Genomic DNA, 15,882 nt, shown 5'->3' with positions numbered 1-15,882 from the left:
GAAAAAAGTTACAAATATGTACATGACGTGCTTTACAGGTTCTAAATATTCTGATATTGAGAGAGAGAAAAAAAACAAGCAGTATTTTAATATAATGCTCGTATCCTACTAAGGTGTATTTTGATGTGCATTTACGGCTATACGACACCATTGAGTCAACGTTGGTACATCCGGCTTTGTGTTCTTAAAAAAGAAAACAACAAAAAAAATCTAAAAACAAGACACTCTTCAAAAGTGTCACCCACTTTAGCCGTGCACGCATCCAGTATGTACACTAGACGCCAAGTCACCCAAATGTCAAACGGTCGAGCGAAAGGGATTCCATACATCTCATAGCACCTCATTGCTGTACAATTCAGACGTATCGCCGTTCATCTTCATCATCCTCACCACACACGAGGCCTAGCACTTTTCCCTGGCATTACATCCAACACTTAAGGTCCTCCGCACCTGCTGTGTAGCTGTCCTCTCTCACTCTCTCTCTACGGGACACAGATGTAGCCTCTCTCTCTCTCTCTGTCATGCTATTCACATTTACCCGCTAGGGGGCACTACAGTCATATCAACAGGATACATTCAGTATTAGAGCAAAAAAGAAAGCGCTGAAAAATCACTTCTTCTTTCAATATTCGATTCTGAAGCTCCTATTATTTAATGGTGTATATAAGTATTTGACGCTGTTTAAATGTAAGATGTGATGTACTAATATAATTGTGTATAGTATTTCCTAGAGATGTTTATTTTCTATAAAATGAATATGTTATTGCTTATAAAATGTTATTAAAAGAATCCATTGAGAAAAAACAAACAAAAAAAACTAAGGACCTTTTTGGAATGTCACTCGTTTTAAGTTGAAGCATGCCGTTTTGATTTTTTCATGTGATTTGATTTCATGTTTGAGATCGATGACAGCATCACTTTGTTTGAACTGTTTTTGTAACGCCTATGTCAAATATACCAGCACCTTTCAATGCTGTTCAGACCAACGACTGTTCTTTTTGTCATTGTGGTCCTACCCAGCGTGCACGCATGCACTCACACACACACACACACACACACACACACACACACACACACACACACACACACACACACACACACACACACACACACACACACACACACACACACACACACACACACACACACACACACACACACACACACACACACACACACCTTTATTAATAATCTTGAGATTAAATACTCTGATCTAGATATTTTCACCTGGGGTGCCACCTGCCAAGGGGGTGGCAGGTCCTAGGGATGGTGTGGCCCGATGCCACCATGAATTATAACATTGTAGTTAAAATAATGGCAATAATATTAATATTATTGAATGAAATGTACTATAATGTAATAAATAAATACAAATGTTTTAGCATTGGAAAAATGGGGTGGCAAGACTTTTTTGGATTGCCAGTGGTGTTGGGTTAGGGTTAGTTGACCAATGACAGGTCATTTATAAGGAAACCCTTTAAATGTAATGTTAGCACATTTTTGGGCCGTCCTTAGTCGCCGTAGACCTGAGAGAACTCGATAGGTCGATACACACAGCAGTTTGGAACCAGTGCAGTTCTGTTCTCTGAGTGGTCATGGGGGAGGGACCTGTGGAAAGGAGACCTCAGTATGACAGCACTGGGACGTCACAGTAATGACAAACACTTTCATTCAAATAGCACACTTAGCCACCACCCATCCAAAGAACCAGCTCCAGATATTGATGTCTTTGTTACAAAATGCTCCTTTATTTACATTTCCAGGAATAAACCAATGAGAGAAGAGACAGAGATAGTTGTTAGTTATGAAACAAAAACAACAATTTGACATTTGAATATATTGTTGGTTCTGTTTTGCCTCTATAATTACACACACACTAGAGACACACACAGGTAATCATCCTAGTGCTTCCTAAGACTTTCACAGACGACATGTCACACACTCCTGTTATGAAGTCGAAAAAAAAACACATGCTAAAACAATGAGTTTTGTACCGTTCCATGTTCTCAAAACAACTGTGGTCAAAAGAACATCTTTTTCAACAGAGGGTAACAGAAAAAGGGACAATCACCCCTCTCTTTGGGGGGGGATTTGTTGTTGATGATCATAATCAAATGATTTAGACCCTGCATGATATTCTGAATTATGTTACTGGTATAAAGGGTGAACACTGTGTCTAGGTTCCTGGATACCTAAAACTGGAGCCTGTCACCCAGGGACACGCTAACCGCCAACTTGTCTTTTGGATACGATTGTACCACACACACACCTTGCGCAATAGTGCAAATGGTCAATGCAGTCAGACTACCAACTCCACCTTGATATTTTGACACTGCCCGCCCCCCACCCCCTCGCATTTTGACACTTAAAGCCCATCCCCATGGCAACTGTCAACATAATCTTTGAAATTGGGGCCTTTGTAGCCTTGTCCAATGCTACACGAGGGGGAGGGCCTTAAAATCACTCTGCCAATGGATAAAATACTGATCACTCAAATCCATTGCACAGACTATAAATACACGTTAAAATATATACACAGCAAAATGAAAATTGAACTGAATGAAAATAAATGCATAAAGCCATAATCATTGAAGTCATCTTCAGCCTTAATGGGCTAGTGCAGAATAAAAGACATATATTCTGGTGGCTTCAAACCTTTGAGACCATGGTACATAGATCTGTAAATTACAGAGTGATCCAATCCGCTATTCTACATGGTAGACATCTGGATCCGCTCTGTAATACGGTTCTATGTGAGAAGTCAGAAAGGCCACACGCCCCTCCAAGAAGCCCCCCAGTCTGTCCAACTGGGATCCTCCAACACACAGATATATCCAAGCCAATCAGACAAACGGCTCCATCAAAACCCACCAATCGAAAATCTTATTAAGGTGCATCCTGACCAAAGGCGATCAGGACTAATCTATCAATGCAGGTTCTGCCAACGCTCACAAGCTCTCTGGCCATTGCACATTTCCAGCAGGGCGGTTGCAGAATAGCACCACCCTGTGGACACACTCAGTCCCTACAGTGCATTTCAAATAACGGGGTTCAAAAGTAAAACAAAAAAGCGAGGAAGAAAATTGTCAACCTACATTTTGAGTATACTGAATAGTGAAACTTTTTAAATCATAGTGATGATGCAAGCGCCAACCCTTTACTTAGGCTAAAGATAGAGCTGATGTTGAGGGAAGGGGGGGGGGGGGGAGAGGGGATGACAGTGTGTCACGACAGTGTGTCTGTGTAATCTGTTTGATATGACTTGGTTCTGTACAGTCTGCCAGTCTGGTCCATTTGCCACAACGCCAGAAACCACCACTTTTATGTGTGCGTCAGTAAAGAATGTGTGAGAGTGAGTGTGTGTGTCAGTAAATATACGTGTGTGTGTGTGTCAGTAAACATGTCCGAGAGTGCGTGTGTGTCAGGAAATAAGCGTGTGTGTGTGTCGGTGAAAAAATGTGTGTGCGTGTGTGTGTGTGAATAACCGTACGTCCGTCTGAGAGTGTGTGTGTGAGCGAGTGAGTAATTGCGTGTGTGTGAGTCTGTCTGTGTGAGAGTGTGTGTGTGTGTGTGTCTGCTCTAGGTGGAGGTGACGGTGGTGCCGCTGCCCAGCTTGATGATCATCTGCTGACAGTCGTGGAGGGTGCGCTTGTCTCCCAGCTTCTCCAGCGTGCGCGCCGCGTCCGCCAGCATGCCCACGCGCTGCCCTGGCGCCGACAGGAAGGAGGGGGGCAGGTAGCGGCACGCCAACATCACCGCCTCCGCCTGCTCGCGCTGGCCTGGCCTCATCTCACACTCCTCTGTAACACACACACACACGTTAAATAGGGAGGTGTGTGAGGATGAGCTAAAAGCTGATTTCAGTTCTGTCTAAAACATAGAGCAGTAGAGAAGGCCCACACACACACACACAGACACACACACACAGTGTTGTACCTGTCTTTGCTCCGGGGGTTGCTCTGCGTCGGAGGGAGCGGTCCAGCAGCTGGTGAGTACGAGTAGGACTGGCTCCTGCCATCAGCCTGGCAGTGGCCTCATGTAGGAACAACTGCAGGCAGGGAGGGAGGGATGTATACAGGGGGAGAGAGACGGGGGGTGATATGGAGGGAGGGGGAGGAATACAGATTGAGAGAGGGAGGGAGGGGGAGAGGGAGAGATGGAGGGAGGGAGGGGGAGAAATGGAGGGAGGGAAGGAGGGAGAGAACAGGGGAGGACAAAAGGAGGCGGAGGATATGATGAGTCATACAGGCTTTAACTTTGAAGCACTCAGAGGAAAACAGCTAAACACCTCTGTGTGTGTGTGTGCTAGGTGTGCGTGTGTGCGCACCCATCCCAATCCTTTGCTGGGCGGAGAGCAGACGGCTCAACTATTTCAAAACGTGTCCGTGTGTGTGTGTTTATTCCCTTCTCACCCTGCGCATGGCAGGCCTGAAGCTCTGGGCCAGCTTGCGGAGGGAGCTGAGGTCCTGCTGGAAGCCGTGGAGCTCAGGGGGGGAGGCCTGCAGCAGCGACCCAGGAGAGGAGCCCTGTCCCTGGGCCTGTCCCGGGGCCTGGGCCGGGCCCGGGGCCTGCTGCAGACGCCACACGTTAGTCCTCGTCACCAGCAGCAGGTCACACAGCAGCAGCTGCACCACCTGGGGCAGACAGACCGGAGATGAGGGGATGAGGGGTTAGGGAGTGTGTGTGTGTAGGCATGGGAGGGTGGGAGGGGGGGGGTACACTAAAAGAGCACCCACACACACACACACGTGTATGTTATTGACAAAGCCGTTCAAAATGGCCGAGCGTGTGTGCGTGTCCTGTGGTGTCCGTCTGGCAGCAGTAGGCTCAGCTCCGTGTTGCACTGCAGGAACATTGCACTCGGCTGAGACACACATGCAATGCAACTACAATGCACCACAGCTCTGCCCTTTGTAGACACACACTCTCGCCTCCTTTACCGCACACACTCACGCAAACACACACGTGTGCACGCACGCACCCCCCCCCCCAGGGTACGACACGCTGCGACAGCAGATGTGCTGCTCGAGGGCAGGCATCGGGGTGTGTGTGGTGGGAGGGCTGCAGTGATTGTCTGTATTGCTGGTGTGACTGTGTGTGTGTGTGGAGGGGAGGGGGTGTTACTGCGGATGTGTGTGTCTGGGTAGTTGGGGTGGTTGATACTGTGTGTGTGTGTGTGTAGTGGGGGGGGGGGTAAAACTGTGTGTGTGTAGTTTGGGGGGAGTTAATACTGTGTGTGTGTAGTTGGGGGTGGGAGGAGTTAATACTGTGTGTGTGTGTGTAGTTGGGGGTGGGAGGAGTTAATACTGTGTGTGTGTGTAGTTGGGGGTGGGAGGAGTTAATACTGTGTGTGTGTGTAGTTGGGGGTGGGAGGAGTTAATACTGTGTGTGTGTGTGTGTAGTTGGGGGTGGGAGGGTTGGAACTGTGTGTGCGTGTGTAGTTGGGGGGGAGGAGTTAATACTGTGTGTGTGTGTAGTTGGGGGGGGGGGAGGGTTGGAACTGCGTGCGAGTGCGTACCTTGTCGATGCTGCTGCTGTGGCAGTGCGGCCCAAGGTTGAGGCTGTCCCTCAGCAGCGCGCTGGCCCTCTCACCGTGACTCAGGCTCAGCGGACCGTTCAGCGGCCGCGCCAGCAGGGAGCGCACTGCCCGGAACGTGTTCAGACACGCCTTGGGCAGGGGGCTCCTGGGCACAGGGAGAGATGGATGCCATGATGAGAAAAATCGGAATGTTTGTGTGTATATACAGTATATGAGAGAGAGAGATAGAGAGAGAGCGGAGGAGCAACAAGACAACCAACACGTGCGCGCGCTAATCACGCGCGTTTGTCGGTGTGTTCGACAAAGGAAATGCGATCAAGAAGAAGGGGGAGCGAGAGACAGGAAGACGAGAGCGCTGGCAGGAGGACGTTCCTGCGGGGGGGAGCGACGGCAGATGCTCTGCCGACGCCGTCTCTTGGCGACGTGCGTCTGTAGAGGCTTGTGTTTCCTGCCTGTATACATGCGTTTGTGTGTGGTTCCATGCATGTTTCGTGTGTGTGTGTGGCACTCACTCAACGGCCTGCAGGCTGCGAGGCAGGTGTTCCACGGCGGGGTACAGCCGCTCTGCGGCCGCGTCGTCTCCCTGGAGCCAGTTGATGATCACCACGGCAACCGAAGACCACCACTTGGAATGGGGATCGCAGCCTGGAGGTCACAGACAAGGGGTCAGGCGGACAGACGCACACACACACGCATCGAGCGCACGCCATTAACGCGCCGCACATACACCCGTGAACGTGCTCAGAAAGGTACGTGCAGCCTCCCAAGACCAAAACACCTTGCAGACAGACACGCAGACGAGCGGAGCTCCACAGCTGCCCTCCTGACTCTGACCTCAATCAATCTGGCGTGGTCAGGACACGCCGACACTGCTGCCTCGCCGACTCCCTCAAGAGCACACAGCTCCTTCATTTAACATTGGCGGCTGACCCGCACACGCACGCACACACACACACGCACGCACGCACCTACATGCTGAGAAATCCATAGCCCTGCCAAGAGATTTTTTTGTTGTTGAGAAGTCTCCCTTTCTAACCTCTCTGCTGCCTCACCCCTTTTCTCAAGGAGACCCCAGACAGAGTGGAGACAGATGAAGCTGACTGGAGGACACCTCTGAGAGCCCTGAACGTCTCTACTCAGAGAGGGGGGGGGGGGGGGAGGGGGGGGGGAGGAGAGAGGAGTGAAGTGATGAGGGGAGAGGAGCGAGGAGAAGAGAAGAGAGAGGAGGACAGGAGAGGAAAGTGTCTGATCTGGGATCATGTGACTGCGCAGGATAGGTGACAGGACTGCCTCCACCCATCTTGACACGGGGGGGGGGGGGGGGGGGGGGGGGGGGGGGTCGTACCGGTGACGGTGGCCATGTTGGATCCGATGGCGAAGGACTGGGTGGTGGCGCCCGCAGCGTCGGACGCGCTGGTCAGCAGCTGGAGGTACTCCAGGGCATCAGCATACTCACTGAGGAAACCCACACAAACCAGCAGGTGATCCTTCGCTCTTGAGGTGTGTGTGTGTGTGTGTGTCTGTGTGTGTGTAAGGCTCACCCCTCCCCATCGCTGGGGGTCTTCTCCCCTCTGGGCTGGGCCACACAGTACAGAGCCTTCTCCAGCAGGTGCTCTCTGAAGGCCTGGGTCACCTGGGCCAAGGGGTCCACTACACAGAGACAAGACACCGCTCAGTGAGAGCCTGTGTGTGTGTGTGTGTGTGTACACTGTCAATATACTGTTTCATTTGTACCCCATTAAATACTAACACACAATCGATTTTCTATTTTCAGAGTCCCACACATTAGACAAGTCTAACAAATCAGAGCAATTACCTGAGAAGAAGTATATACGTATGTATATATATATATATATATATATATGTGTGTGTGTGTGTGGGTGTGTGTACACCACCACTGACCGGTGTTCCCGGCCTGGCTGTAGATGCTCTCCTTGGGGGTGCTGCGCACGGCCCAGTCCCCGTCCACGAAGAAGCGGTGGCCCAGGGGGTGGAGCAGCCACTGCATGGCCGGGGGCACACTGCCGCTGGAGGACAGGCAGGCCTGCCGCGCGCTGCTCAGGAACACACGCTGACACACACACACACACTGTTAACACACGCTCTAAACACACACCACACATAACGCTCTTAACACACTAACTGGGAGTGGGGTGTTGAGCTATGCTCGGCGAAGAGTTCAGGAGTGCTAAAGGTCAGACGTGTGGTCATACATAGATACGGGGAGAGAGATAAGGGAGAGAGATAAGAGAGAGACCCAGGAAGAGAGACAGGGAAAGAGACCCAGGGAGAGAGACCCAGGGAGAGACAGGGAGAGAAACCCAGGGAGAGACCCAGGGAGAGAGACCCAGGGAGAGAGACCCAGGGAGAGAGACCCAGGGAGAGAGACCCAGGGAGAGAGACCCAGGGAGAGACGCAGGGAGAGAGACAGGGAGAGACACAGGGAGAGACACAGGGAGAGACACAGGGAGAGACACAGGGTGAAACACAGGGTGAGACACAGGGAGAGAGACAGGGAGAGAGACACAGGGAGAGAGACCCAGGGCACCGCCAGGCTCTCACCGAGGTGAAGTGCAGGAGGCGGGGCAGGCTGGCCTTGACCCTGAGGGCGGCTGAGACGTACACCTCGGCCAGGGTGGACACAGCCAGGCAGGGGCCCGAGCACTCAGCCAGGTTCACCGCACTCAGCGCCATGTGGACCGCAGACAGGTGGCTGCCGCCAAGTTTACCTACACACACACACACACGTTACACACTGCACTGAAGGATTATCATTTAGTATTCAGTCCCATTTAAAAACAAGTGGATGACCACCAACTTAACGTTGAAAAAAAACACACAAAATCATATAGATTAAGTATTCAGGTCTAGAGCCCACAGTTAGAAGTGGAAGCAGGCCACCTTCATCTACCACATGGTCCACACAAGAGTAGGAGCCAGGTCCCTCTCATCTCCCTCCCTGTCCTCACCGGTCATGTGGAGCTGGTGTAGGCGGTGGTAGACCAGCGCTGCGTCGCGGCTGCTCTTGCACGCATCCTCCTGCAGGGGGCGGTCGGCACGGAGCCCCCCGGCGCGGCCGGCCAGCCAGCGGCCCACCCACAGGCGCTGCAGGCAGAGGCGGAGGAGGGCCCAGAGGGCGGCGCATGACAGGTCCAGCTGGGAGGTGGGCAGGGGCCGGCCCAGCGCCTTCAGACACGTCCAAAGGTTCTGACCCGCCTGGGCAAAGTCCCCCTGGGGGGCGAGAGGGAACGGGATGAGTTAACAGGGATGAATAACAGAGAAGGAAAGAGAGAGAGCGAGAGAGGGAAAGAACAAAAGAAAGAAAAGGAAAGAAAGTGAGTATGTGAATGTGCGTGCGTGTGTGTCTGTCTGTGCGTGCGTGTGTCTGTTCGTTAAGACTGCAAACACACGTTTACGTTTAGGCCTGAACATTTCTCTGAAGCATTTAAATAATGGATCATTCGTTTCCTGGGTTCAACCCGGTTGAGTGCATCCCTGTCTTACCCGGGCCAGGTCCAGGTCGGCCTGCTTGCGGTGCCTCCAGAACAGCACCGAGGAGCCAGAGTGGGGTCTGGTGACGGGCTCTCCGTACACCAGCAGGCGGATCAGAACCCCAGACACCAGCACGCCGTTAAGCAGCCACACCAGCAGAGTCGGCAGCATCCAGTCCATCCAGCCCCAAGATTCCGCTATCGGGACACGAACACACACACACACATAAATGGGTTAACAGTTTGTTTATTTGTTTGTTTATATTTCTTTTGATCACCATCCCTCTGTCCCCACCCCACCCCTCCCATCCTTCCCCCCTGCTCCTTCTCTTCCTCCGTCCCCTTCCTACCTGCACTCTCCACCTCCAGCATTGTCCTGCCGGTCCCCGGGTGCGCTGGGCCGCTGGTGGCGGCAGCGCTGCTGCTGCTCTCCACGGCTCCGCAGAGCATGGCGGCCAGCGGGTTGAAGGACAGGAAGAGGAAGGTGAAGGCACACAGAGCCATGCGGGAGCGGTCGAGCATGCCACCTGCGCACCGGTCAGCCACACTTTCCATTGGCTGAGAAAGACGAGAGCGAGAGAGAGCGAGCGAGAGAAAGGGCGAGAGAGAGAGCGAGCGAGAGAGGGGACCGTAGTCAGAGGGGTTATTAAAAGACCCCTCTAGCTACAGAACTGGAGCTAGACCTGGAACCACCTCAGAACCAAGGTGATCAAATATTGGAATCCTGCACATAGGGAACACGCAAGGTGGAAATGTAACGCTGAGTCATTCATAACCCTTTTTTATTTAACACAGCTTTATTCTATTGGGTTGTCTACAGGGCTTGATCATATTAGTGATATCTGGGGCCAGTGTTACCTTGGTTTCCTCCCCCATAGGGCTGTCTGGCTCAGAGTCGCTGCCACTGTGGGAGAAGGAGGAGGGAGAGCCCACGTCTGAGGCCGGGGGGGTGGGCAGCTCACTCTTCACGTCTGTCTGTGGCCCGTCCACCTCCATGGCAACCAGGTCCTTGAGGGACTCTACAGGAGAGGAGACCCAGGTAAAATATATGTTTAAAGCACACCTCATCTTAATTTGTGTTCAGAAATTGTTGGAAATATTTCTGTGTGAGTATCATGCAAGTTGAGAAGAATACTGTTGTGCTACATATCCTTGCGTGCAGACAGAAGAACCACTCCTAGTAACCGTAAGCTTACTTAAACATGCGGACCGTTATCTTTACACAGCATGTAGATTTTTACTCAGCATGTAAAGATACAGTTTCAAACTCCATATTGTGTTGGAACCAGTTCCAAACTGATCATGTAGTTTTCCACTCAATATAATGAAAACCACTTGCGCAAGAACTCTAGGATAAAAAGAACATTTCTAGTTCCAACAACTCTGGACCGCCATAGACTTGTCTCCTTGCTGCATGCTGCAAGAATAAACTTTCATGACTCCATCGACACTGTGCACTACTTGATAAAAGATGTTTCCTAACAGAAATCGGGATAGGAACTCAGTGAAACAGTTTGCAGAGTTCCATCTTAGTTATGAATTGACAGGAAGTGTACCTGACCATTAGGAATGCTTGTGGATGAAAGAGACAGAGAAAAAGACTCACTGTTCTTTTGGGAGGCCATTTTGAGAGCCATGTTCTCCTGTTTGAGCTTCTGGTTGGTCTGCTGAATATAGCGAATGTAGTCGATGGCTTTCCTCAAGACTGCCGACTTATTCAGCTTCAGGAGGCCCCAAATAAAAAACGGTGGATAAAGTTATAGTCTGTACTTGCCAGAGAATAAAAGAAAGAAAAATCACCTCCAGTACAACAACACCTCCTACTACAACAACAAAACAGAGTTCACCAGTTCTCACACACAGTATGTTCAAAATGTGACAAGTTTTTTTATATTTTTTATATCATAGACATGTATATGAGGTTTCATTTCGGAGGGTGTGTGTCATCGCCTCACCTTGGCCTCGGTCCCAGCAACAAGGTCTTTGAGCTCGATTATCTTGTCGTTGATGGAGGAGCGGTAGCGCTTCTCGATGGCGTTGTGGGCCGTCCGTTTCTCCCCCTTGAAGGGCGGGCCCAGCTGCTTGCTGCTGATGGCGATGCGGTTGATGGGCAGCTTCTCGCCGTCCACCATAATGGGCATTGTGGTGAGGATGGTGCCACCGCCCATCAGAGCCTGAAGAGGGCAAGAAAACAAGAGATGGAAGGGCATGAGAATCACACGATTAGGTGGGATTCAAAAAATGGGTGTGTTTTCATCAAGATATAAAAAGGAAGAGAGATTTTGGGAACCTCCGCTGTCATAATTCCAAGGTAAAGAAATCCATTTCGCTCCATGGTGGATGTGAACTCAAGATAAGATGCGCCGCTAAGCAGCGTGGTGTCGGGGGGCGACCCCTACCTGCAGGGAGGTGCTCTGAACAGAAGAGGTGGTGGTGGCCAGAGAGGTGATGCAGGGGGAGGCCATGGTGGTCACAATGCAGGGTTCATGCTTCAGGGTGGTGAGCAACAGAGACTCTGCCTTGATGAACTGGGGCTGCAGGAGCACCTGGGGGGGAGAAATGAGAGCCCGATTAGGATCCAAACAGACATGCAAAAAATAAAGGAACAAGTCCAAATACAAGAGAGGACACGACAGTGTTCTCGATCATTCGTAATTTGTTAAGTGTACAGACAAACACACGCACACTCACAGGAACTTGTTGTACGTGGGGCGCGATGCTCTGGACTGGGGTGCTGGTTGATGTGGCCAGAAGGGGGGGGGTGGAGGTTAGACCCTGCACCTGAGCTTGGATGGTGATTTGCTGACCGCTGTGTGGCGAGGACGACAGACTGGTCATTGGTGGGGGGGAACCTCCTTGATTTACAGCTGGAAAAGGGGGGGGGGGGGTTTCAAACATTCACAATTTTGCAAACTATAATTTTATCAGGAGAACATCATTAGGTCTACCGTAAAATGCATTTCAAGTAATCAAGAATGCATCTTATAAATAACTCAACTCCTGTGAAACCATGAGATCACAGTAATAAACAGGTGGTATATCATTGGGCTGGGTTTTGATCATTGGACCAAGTCTATGTAGGTAAGGGGTCACTGGGTTAGCAATGCTGGCAGGGCCACTCCTACTATGTACAGACAGCTATAACTGTGTGTCAACACAATTGCCTTACAGTCATTCCTGTAGTGACCAAAAGGTATTGTATTAGGACTTTGACATGCAGTCAGCTGATGTTGAGTAACTGACAGTCCAAACGCTTGGTGAAACGTGCTGCATGCTAACCTGTAAATAAAAGCATGCGCGCGCACACACACAAATGCCATGTCCTCACCTGTGTAGCCATTCTGGTTGGTGTAGTTAATCCGGGCCTGCTGCTGGGGCTGAGCCTGGGTCTGGAGTTGAGGCTGTGCCAGGGGTTGGGGTTGTTGCTGCTGGGGGGCAGGGGAGGTGAACGTGCCCTGAGGCAGCGAACTGAACGAAGGGTTCTGGCCTCCCGAGGCGAGGGGGGAGGCTGCAGCTTGAGGACGAGTCGGTGTTGGTGGAGAGAGCACCGGCTGGTCTGCTTTGGACTGCCTGGGTCCCTTGCTGGCTGGAGCCTGGGAGGGGGAGGTCTGCTGCTGCTGCCGGGGGCTGGCTACCTGGGCCAGGGGGGACTGCTGGAAGGTGGGTGGGTGGAAAGCCTTGTCTGGGGAGGAGGAGCTGCGGGTGATGGGAGGCCCTAGCAGGGCGTCCAGGTGGGGGCTGCTGCTCTGGATGGACGAGGGCGAGGAGGAAGGGGTGGAGGATGGAGGGGAGGGAGTGGAGGTGGAGTGGGACAGGACGGGGAGTTCCGGAGGGGCTGTGAACTGAGGGGGGTCGAAGAGGCTCCCAAACTCCATGTCCTGGTTGTTGATGAGCTGCAACATGTCTATAAACAAGAGTGATAGAGAAGTGTTCAACACTACTGGTTTACCAGCCCCACGGAAAAATGACAGTATGATGATGGTATCAGTTTGTCAGTTAGGCCTAGATTAGTTTCATGTGTGCTACAGCAAGGTATGAAAAACCACCTGCATGCTGTGTTCTTTTCTGCCCCACCCAAGCATGGCTTTAAATAATTATCCACACTCACACCACGCACACACACACGAACATGGCACATTTATGCCGTCTGGTTTGAAGGATCCTGATGCATCAGAGAAAATGTGATTATGGACCACTCCTTGGCAACAAACTAGGGATTGGTAACTCCATCATGGCTCACAGTGTAGAGTAGCGGACGAATGAGACCAGCTAGCTCTAAAGCTTGGGTCAGTACTGCGGTTAGGACTATCTAATGAAGGAGTGACGACCAACTGTGGTCCAGTTACACATATTCCCTGTCCCTGTCCTATCCAGTCCTATTTCTAACCCAGGTGAAATTGATCTTGTATCTTGTAAGTAATATTGTCAATGGCTACAGCTCTTTTTTATTCAGAAAAAATAACAGTAACTGTTAGAGTCAGTCCTGTGTCCAATACTTTTAAATTGTTTACTAGTTACATGAATATCAAAATGGGGCGTAATGTTATGTGAGGAACCTTACAATCTACTGATAAAATATTTCAGATTCATCAAGTTTTTGCTGTCTGTTTTTGCTGAAAGTGTAGACCAACTACGGACCGCGGGCCGAATATGGCCCGCCCACGCATTTGGACCGGCCCTCTGAACAATGCCATAGACATTTATTTGTTATACAAAAAAATTAAGAATCAGTTCACACTGATTAATATGCATAAGTAAGTAAATCTTTTGATTTCAATAGCAATGAATATGACAAAAGGTCATTACGATAGTAATAATGCTCTTGTAATAGGCTATATGTCCCTTGATATGTACGGATGTACGGTGTATAACAAAATAATAAACTAATCTAGCATAATAAATACATTTAAAATCATAATAAAATCTCCACAATACTATGGCCCATGTAATTTTCTGTCACAGACCGACCCAGCCCCACATTAAAGAAAGGAAAATGATCTGGCCCTAACAGAAAAAAGTTTGGGGACCCCTGGTGTAGACTAATGGGAGGTGGACATGAGTCAAATACAACATAATTAAGGAATATAATACTGCAAGTATAAACTACTACGTGACCGAGGTTATGTCTGCGCAGAGCCTCTCACAGCAGCCTGGATTTGTAAACCATGTTTTGTATGAGGTGATCGCTCCCGACCAATCAGCGAGAGCTTCAGAGACTTGCTATGCGAACCAGCCCCCAAGAAGGGAAAAGAGAGAACGCTTGTCTATGGCTGAGAGAAGAGGTTACTAGCGGACATCAGCAACCAGGGTTACTTTCGGTCAAATGTTGGGGTGGATGGCATTCATGGCAGGCGCTGGATAGTTTATACAAAGACACCAATACTATATTGTAACGATATCCTAGTAACACCTTTGAATACGTCTCGACAAGTTTACAAGCGTTGGTGGGGCCTTTTCATTATTTTATATTAATACATTATACAGCGTACAAGATATGAAAAATACATAATTGTTGCATCAGTTTCATTAAGCACAGATCCTACAATATATAATTACATAATATATAATTAAACCAAGAAATCTCGTCAGGTAAGTGCATAATCTTAGAATAATTATCATAATAAAACAATGACCAATCCGTGTTTTTTTTGTTTTTTTTATCAGTTTGGCAAGGTTCTATTAAGAAGCATCATGCCCCAATGAGGTTGTCTTTGCACTGTGCCCTAGTATGGCCTCATGAAATGAACCTGACCAAGGGAATGCACGATAGTAACCTATGTCACTAGAACGAGTTGGAGGAGGGGGCGGGGCGCGGACAAAGCGTGGCTGGGTGGCAAAATGGATTTCACACACCTGATGCAACTGGCTGAGAAGAATCCCATATACAATTTAATCAAGTATATTTAAACTACATCGCTTATTATCTCGCTCTGTTTCTATTAATTATATGAGAGCAAATTACTTAAGGTAGAGCTAGCTACTTGTTTAAACAACCCATATAGTGTAATTGACGGCACGATCAGCAACGTTATGACCACAAGGAACCCGAACAGTTCCCCTTTGCTGATGGAATTATAAATCAGCAATGATATTCAAATTCCAATAACAGTACTGCGGAATGTCAGTACTGTTAACGTTAGACAATGCAGAAAGACTGCTTTCATGCTATAAACAGAATGTATACAGCTAGCTAGTCATTTGCCTGCCAAAGTTGAGCTTGCAAGCTAACTGAGCAGGCAATAGCCTCATAAGCAACAACTTTTAACATGACTAATTAGCTAATAAGCTTACGTTAGAAAAACATTCATGTTCCTGGCACTCAGGAGACATGTCTCGAGTCGACAGCGGTTTCATGTGATGTTTGTTTGACATACAAGTTAGCCAACTTTACTTACCATCAATGTCGTTCAGCAGCGCCGTGTCAATATCGCTTGGATCATTTAAAGACAGGGTAGGATCCAGGTTATCCAGTGACGGATCGTCAAAAGACAAGTTATTCATTTTAACTATCGTTAGGTTTCTCGTGTATTCAGCGTAGTCAAGATTCTAACGTTCGCTTAAAAGCCATTAGAAATGAACTCTACATGCAGTATCCACTTAGGGTAACACCCGAACTGCTTCATGAGCTAAATTGGCAGGTTCGAAATAGACGTCAAACTAGAGAAAAGTGTACTCCAACTTTTTTTATTGATCTGTCATCTAGCTGCTCTCCTGTGTCTCCATGGTCCTCCAGTCAAACTTGTCAAGCTAAACAACAGTACTGCTCAACGCTCATTGATGATAAACAAACATGCTGGGGAAAGCCAAGCAAACCCCAGTGCGCAGAAAATGATTGACACTTAAGTTTACCAA

General features: G+C 49.4%; 1 protein-coding gene across 1 annotated transcript; it reads right to left on the bottom strand.

Annotated features, from left to right (window-relative positions):
• Positions 1-1,733: 1,733 nt before the first annotated feature.
• On the bottom strand, positions 1,734-15,772 carry srebf1 (sterol regulatory element binding transcription factor 1). Its single transcript, XM_067232612.1, has 19 exons — positions 15,426-15,772; positions 12,359-12,934; positions 11,722-11,897; positions 11,430-11,576; positions 10,986-11,204; positions 10,637-10,751; positions 9,889-10,049; positions 9,381-9,588; positions 9,044-9,228; positions 8,509-8,770; positions 8,102-8,268; positions 7,442-7,610; positions 7,081-7,189; positions 6,885-6,994; positions 6,052-6,184; positions 5,519-5,684; positions 4,413-4,634; positions 3,937-4,048; positions 1,734-3,800 (listed from the first exon to the last, which is right to left on the bottom strand). Exons 1-19 carry the CDS (start codon positions 15,529-15,531, stop codon positions 3,580-3,582), a joined length of 3,564 nt encoding a protein of 1,187 aa, XP_067088713.1. The 5' UTR covers positions 15,532-15,772; the 3' UTR covers positions 1,734-3,579.
• Positions 15,773-15,882: the final 110 nt, after the last annotated feature.

The sequence above is a fragment of the Osmerus mordax genome, chromosome 3 (assembly GCF_038355195.1).
Source record: "Osmerus mordax isolate fOsmMor3 chromosome 3, fOsmMor3.pri, whole genome shotgun sequence".
Lineage (NCBI taxonomy): Eukaryota > Metazoa > Chordata > Actinopteri > Osmeriformes > Osmeridae > Osmerus > Osmerus mordax.
This window is presented reverse-complemented; position numbering and strand designations above follow the sequence as displayed.

Bases quoted from the DNA above. Each gene is read 5' to 3' on its own strand.
- srebf1 (XM_067232612.1), bottom strand. From the start codon at position 15,531: ATGAATAACTTGTCTTTTGACGATCCGTCACTGGATAACCTGGATCCT. The intron at 6,185-6,884 runs GTACGACCCCCC...TGTGACCTCCAG, and splicing joins CAACATGGCCACCGTCACCG to GCTGCGATCCCCATTCCAAG. The intron at 5,685-6,051 runs GTGAGTGCCACA...CCCTGTGCCCAG, and splicing joins CGCAGCCTGCAGGCCGTTGA to GAGCCCCCTGCCCAAGGCGT.